This window comes from Diospyros lotus, chromosome 6 (assembly GCF_014633365.1).
Source record: "Diospyros lotus cultivar Yz01 chromosome 6, ASM1463336v1, whole genome shotgun sequence".
Taxonomy (NCBI): Eukaryota; Viridiplantae; Streptophyta; class Magnoliopsida; order Ericales; family Ebenaceae; genus Diospyros; species Diospyros lotus.
The window spans coordinates 16,318,043-16,325,286 of NC_068343.1; the positions used below are offsets into that span (position 1 = coordinate 16,318,043).

The 7,244-nt window shown below is 34.2% G+C and overlaps 1 protein-coding gene across 1 annotated transcript; it reads left to right on the forward strand.

The window, feature by feature from the left end:
* Positions 1-214: 214 nt before the first annotated feature.
* On the forward strand, positions 215-1,094 carry LOC127804664 (uncharacterized). The gene has a single exon (XM_052341575.1). It carries the CDS (start codon positions 367-369, stop codon positions 931-933), a length of 567 nt encoding a protein of 188 aa, XP_052197535.1. The 5' UTR covers positions 215-366; the 3' UTR covers positions 934-1,094.
* The last annotated feature ends 6,150 nt before the right edge of the window (positions 1,095-7,244 follow it).

The following is a 7,244-nucleotide window of genomic DNA, read 5'->3' on the forward strand; positions in this document are numbered from 1 at the left end:
ACAGACACATTTTGCGCCTAAATTTGATTAAACCCTAGCAAAATAACGGTTCTTAAAGGTCAATGACTTTTTCCATGTATGAAAGTTCCCTCTCATGTCCTCTTCATGCCAACTCCATGGCAGGTCCCAAAACCAAAGGTCCAAATCATATATACTAGTATATAAATTACATGAACAGGACAAGTATAGGCATAAAAGAGAGGATTCACTAGGTTTAGCGGTTTCTATCCATGCTTGTTGAATTTACTGCATATATGAACTAACTCTCTCACTCCAAGCTTTATTGATCAGTGTCATTTGTGGGTTTTGCAGGCAAGAATTTGGTCATCTTGTAAGGCGTAAACGAGCTCTAGAGGCGGCTTGACCATGTCAGCTGAGGAGATGAAGATTCGAGGCGAGCTAGAGATGGACGTGGAGAGGGATTTGGAGGAAGAAATCAAGGATGGGATATACCACCTTGCCCTACGCTTGCACCGGCTCTATCAGCACCAAAAGGAGAGGATTAATGCAAGAGAATATTGTGCCAAAACTGCTCAACAAGGCCTAGCAAAGAAGAAAACACTTTCTGAGATCAACATAAGCATTAGAATGGATGGTGGCACCAAGATTGAGATAAAAGAGATCAAAAAACAAACCCGCGAGCATGGCCATAGCTTGGCTTTAATAAGATCAGAAAATGGCCGAGAGATCGCAGGTGCCGGTGCCAGGAAATTCGACTGGGCAAAGAGTCTTCGATCAGAAGCCAGGCCTCTCGTGATTAACAAGAAATATGAGAGTTACTATCAAGCTAAAGGAAATAGGAATGGGCATAATCTGCACCAAGCTGTCAAACTTGACTCTGCTAATAATAGAAATTTCATGAGCACTGTGTCTGGGCGCAAGGGCAGCATGGTTCCTGAGAACAAGCTGCTTGAACTGGGCTGGAAATGCTGAGCCATTAATTAATTGCTGTGTGAATTAATAAATTACTGTATTAACAATGCTATTTGGTGTACGATTAATAAGCCTTAACAGGCATCATTGTATATCACAGTTATGTGTTATTTATTTGTTTTGCATGGACCTGTTGGTTTTAATGAAATAACTATATGTTTGCTTTCTCCATAATCGTGACTTAAAATTCTAATTTATCTGTGATTAAATTTTTTAATTTGATAGTGATTATGACTTCAAATTTGACTTTGATTAGAATTTTATTAAATTTAATTTTATGTAAAATTTATCTCATCTGGAGAAATATTTTCATGAATTATTTTCTAATTATAATATATTTTTTTGTGTATATTTATAAATAATTTTAGATCTATAAATAAGTTTCTAATATTATGTAATTTTGTGTGTGACAATATCACTTTGTACTAGCAATTATTTATTTAGTGATATTTTTATTTTTTTTACTCGTATTTTTTTCGATTTGAAATTTTCACGTAAAATTCTATATTCATATACATGATTAATGGTTTGATCGTGATTTGTATTCACTCTAATCTTATACCACTCTAAGAATGTTACTGGCATGACATGAATGGAAGGAGATAATTAGCCAAAAATGAAAAGGAATAAGATACTAGAGAGAATGGGCATTAAAATTATACCCCGGCAAATGTTGTAGCATTATGCACACCACTTCTTTTTTTTCCTTACCAATGATTGTATGCAAGGACCGATCTAGAGATGGATCTGGGGCATGAGCCCTCCTCTCCTCTCAAATAGTTCAAATTTTAGGAAAGATTTGAGGGAAGACTAAGACTGGCACGAGTTGTAACCTGTACCTACTCTTCTTAGATCCGCCTCTGATTGTATGCACATTATTATGGTTTAATTAGTAAATATAATTATATACATTAACAAGTAATTAACTTATAAAATAATATTAACAGAAAACGTCTTAAAATTCTTATCAATAAAAAATTAAAGACACATTTATGATATAAATTTAAAGATTTCTTTTTGAGTGATGACAAACCATCACAATAACTAATAGATAAACTAAAAACAAATAATACTAACAATAAAGAGCAGTGGGCCAAACAACAATAAACAAGAATGGCTTAGTCAAGCCCAAGAGAGGCCAATTGAAAACCTAAATAACCTTCTAAACATTGAAGCCCATGACTGCCATTGCAATCAATCTACACAAGTTGCTGGACACCGCCCACGTTAATGCCATTGCTACAAACAAACACTACTAGCGTCGGAAACTCTTCGACAAAAGAAACACCCACCCCAAATCAGCATGCAACCATCAAGCCTGGCAAGCCACAGACACGTCTTCAAGGCAAGCCTCAACATCCATAGTGCCGTGTCATAAATAAACAAAGGCATTAAAAGTTCAAGAGCCCAAAATGATATTTTGGGTTGAAAAGTATAATTTTTTCATATGCAAGTTCTTACATAAACTTACAAATTAGATAATTTCGATTTTCAAATTTTTTTCTAAAACAATGATAGATAATTATCTATAAAGAATTTTAATTCTAAAAGGTTTTGATAATATTAAGATAAATAATCATCCATAAAAAATTTCATCTTTAAAAAGGGTAATATAAACATCATTTATAAAAGATAAATGTCATGTATAACAATTCTAATCTCAGCCAGATTAAGATTAATTAAGATAAATGTTATCTACAAAAATCATAATTTTGTTATACTTTAGATCATTTCATATTAATCTATAAATAAGCATGCATTCATTCATGAAAAAATACAACGTTTTTTATATTAGTTTTAATACAGTTTCTTTCATCATATTTAGTATTTAACTCAAGTATTGAAGTGTTTGCGCAGGGATCTCCTTACGCTCTTTGATTGTTTTTTTATTTTTGCAAATTCAGACGGTTTGACGACGACGTTTTTAATTAATTAAATTTATTATTGTAATAAGACAACACCACATGGCTAGAAAGCTAGGCCCTTAGATTGTCGTTGGGCACCTACTCAGATTTCTACCACAGAATAACTAAACGTCCCACCACAATGAAGCGAGAAGCAAAAACAAGCAAGGATTAGGGGCATGAGTGAGACAAAGGTGAAGAATAGAGCCCAAGGGAAGAACAAGTAAATGCAAAGAGAAAAGGGCCAAATCAAGCTTTGTGTATGCCAAGAAACACTTTAAATCGACCATCCAACAACCCAGTGAAAGGGAGAGGCTAGACAATGAATACGGGCAACAAGACTGATTAAATGACGACAAACAGGGAAAGAAACAAAAAGGCCCGAAAATGACGAAACCATGGGATCATTAATAAAGCATTAATAGTGCATGGCATAAATATGTTAAATTACTATATATATAGGTGCATATTATATTTATCAATGTGTCACATATTTATGATTTTTTAGTTTGTAATGAAAAAATTAGAATATATATAATATCACTATTGTATATTAAGCTAATATTATGTGTTCATATAATATATATATATATATATTTCAGAAAATATTTATATATTATATTATTTAATAATTTTAAAATTTAGTTTTTCTTTTTAAATGTTTATAAATTTAGAATAATATTAAGTCTAAATAATATTAATTAATGTATATTATATGAAATGTTTAGAAAATCAGACTAGGGCATTGAATGAGATAGAAAAGAGATCAATGATTAGACTCGGGTTAAACTATGATGTATTAGTTTTTATCATATAAATAAGTAAACAATAATTTAAATTATGATGTTAAAATAAAAATAAAACAAAATCCATCACATAATACTTAAAAATGTAAGTAATAGTTCCACTTTCTCTCTCTAAAGAAAGTTTTCTCTCGTGTTCCCTCTTCTTCCCAAAAGAGTCGCCTGCAAACCCTAAATCACCATCTCCATCTAATTAAGATTATTGATCATCCTTAATTTTGATCGATCACCAATGATAGATCCCCAAGGAGGCAAGTTGAAATGGACATGAAGAATTAAAAGAGCTATGAGGCTAATACAATTAGCTACAAGAACCTATCATAAATGACTGGGAGGGTCACAACTTAGAACTAATGGTGGTTGGCTGGCCATCACTAGGTTCATGTGATGGTGGGCTTTGGAAAACCTAGCATTGTTTGTGTGTGTGTGTGTGAGAGAGAGAGAGAGAGAGAGAGAGAGAGAGAGAGAGAGAGAGAGAGAGAGAGAGAGAGAGAGAGAGAGCTTACTAATGACATTTCCTTATTGCTAGAACCCCTTTCTTGGTCCCATCATTGAAACATTCTTTCAATCCCTAGCTGAAACTCAATCGCTAGAAACCCCTAGTTGAAACCCCTCGCCAATACCCCATCAAAGATGCCCATTTTTTATCATTGACCCATCATGATGGGATATTTCTAGAAACCCGTCCCAGTTGGCATTTTTCTAGAAACTGCATCATGCAATAGGGATTTATGTGTGAACACAGCTTCAGAAATAGTCGTTGGCAAGGGGAAGTTATCATCACCTTGTTGGAAAAGAATGAAAAAAAATAGGGAGATAGGAGGAGTGGGGTGGAGGGAGCACGGGTAGAGATAAGGTGGAGATAAATTGAAATCGAAGGATGTTTTTTAAAAAAATTAACTATCATTATTAAAAGAATTTTTTAAACTTTAAGGGAAGTCCTTGTCATTTTTCAAACAAGAGGAATTTTCTTGTACATATGTTAAAACTTAGGGGTAGTTTTTGCCATGTCCTCCCAACCAAAGAAGGCTACTAACCATGGGCGTTGAGTCAAAATGACAAAAGGAGGCAAGAAGAATAGCACTCTTCCATTGGTGTGTCCGATCTAAGGCACAAATATTGGGATCTTGGTGAGATTTGCATTTTCAATTTTATTTTTGACCTTTTAAGCTATATTTTGTGGGGGAGGGGGGATCCTATGGTTGGTGAAGCTTCTCTAGATGGTTCTCAAAGCATATTCTATTAATTTAATCTCTTTTGGTGTCATGTTAGACTATTATGGTGGGTTGGAGTTGCGAAGATAATTGTGCACGCAACCATGAGGGTGAATTATATCAAGGAAACTTTGTGTATTACTCATTTTGAGGGTTTTAATGTTGTTTGTGCTTTGTTTTGTTAGTGTTTTGGTTTGATTTGTCGTATCTAATTTCTATGTGGTTTGTTTGTGTTATAAAATTGGTGAGGTCTATATAGAGGTCGAGGTTTGTGAATCCTAGAGTCCAGCTACTTATGGTTATCTCAATGCATTTTCTTCCAAATTGGGAATGGTCTAATTAGATGTCTAGGTTTGTACTATTCTTCACCATCCCAAGAAAGTTGCGTTTTAACAGTGTTGTGTTGTTATTACTATTAGCATCTATTGTATTTTGGTTTTATTTTGTAGTTTGTGATAGTGGTGTATTTTTGTTGTGTTGGACTTTGTTAGTTAGTTTTATTACTTGTTTGTTGTTTTAATCAATGGCTCTTCTATAATTAGTCAATAGGTTTTGGTTTACTATTTAAGGCTGAGATCTAAAGGAAAAAAGTGAGATCGATGAAGTATTTTTAATTCTCTCTCTAGTTTCTGTGTTAATATGGTATCAAAGCACTAAAGCCCTAGAGTTCTTCTCCGGCAATCTTTGATGTCGTGCCTTAGGTTTTCTTCCAATTGTTTTGTTGCTTCTCATTCTCATTGATTTTGACGTCGCGACGCCTTGTTCCTTTTTTCTGTCGATCAGTGCGAATCTCATTTGTTCGGAGATTTGTGTTTTTTTTTTTTTGAATTGCTTGCAAATCTCATTTGTTCGAAGATTCGTGATTGTTTATCTTTTCTGGTGATTGGAGTCTTATGATCTCTTATCTGATTTGTGTATTTTTATTACTTTCATTTCTTTTGCACAAACTGTTCGTTCGTTCTATGTCAATGGAAAATCCTAATCTGTTTTCTTCCTCATCAAGGCTCGATTTTGTCATTGGCGAAGGTTTGAGTCCCTTCTTCTTGCATCACTCAAATGGTCAAAGACTTGTTTTGGTTTCTCAACCCTTAATAGGGGATTGTTATGCATTTTGGAGTCGTTCGATAATGATTGATTAATCTGTTAAGAACAAGCTAGGATTTATTGACAGCTTGATCCAGCGTCCTTCAGGTGATGATTTCCTTCTAAATGCTTGGATTATAAATAATAACATGGTTATTTCGTGGATTCTTAATGTTGTGTCTAAGGAGATCTCGGCCAGTATCATTTATTTTGAATCAACAAGAGATATATGGACTGATTTGAAGAAACACTATTAGCAAAGCAATGGGCCTAGAATCTTCTAATTGAGGTGAGAATTGATGAACCTCACTCAAAGTTCTTTGTCTGTAAGTGCCTATTTTACCAAGTTAAAGACTATTTGATATGAATTGGGGAATTTTAGGCCTACGTGTACTTGTGGAGGTACTAGGGCTCTTACAAATCATGTCATTTTTAATGGGGTTAAATGATTCATTTGCTCAAGTGAGAGGTCAGTTGTTATTGATGGAACCGCTTCTTCCCATAAATAAAGTCTTTTCCTTAATCTCACAAGAGGAGAAACAAAGGAATGTAGTGGTTAATACGAGATATCCTATTTTGTTCAATGTTAAGCATGATACTAATAAGACTAATCTTGGTAGATTTCAGAAAAAAGATAGGCTAATATGCACACATTGTGGATATCACGGTCATACCATTGATAAATCCTATAAATTACATGGATAACCCTCGGGGTACAAGGTGAAACAGAAGAATCCTAATGGACTTGGACCTAATTTCATGAATTCTACTAATCACTTTAGCTCCAACATTGTGAGTCAAGTTTCTGAGGGTACTACAATTACTCAGGGCATGGGAGAATTCATGCAGTCCTTGAACTCTACACAATAGTAAACCCTATAGAGTATGTTGAATGATCATCTTAGTGTAGCAGAGGCTAAGGCGGAATTTGATGCTCCTCAAAATTAAGCATCAAATATCTATTTTAATATTTCGGTTAGTCTCTTACTTGGTCATTCAAAGTATTGGATAATAAACTCAGGGGCCACATGTAAATTTTGCTTTAGTAAATCCTATTTTCACAAGCCGAGAGCTATTAAGGATATTTTTGTTACTTTCCTAGACCAATCTCAGTTGTTAGTAACTTGTATAAGGACCGTGAGATTAAGTGATTATATGGTGTTGGAAAATGTTTTGTATGTGCCTCAATTCAAGTTTAACTTGATATGTGCAAGTGCACTAATAAAAAGGAATGGTGTGAGTCTCAGTTTCTTCTCTAATTCATGTGATATCCAGGCTGTCCATATTTCGAAGATGATTGACAAGGC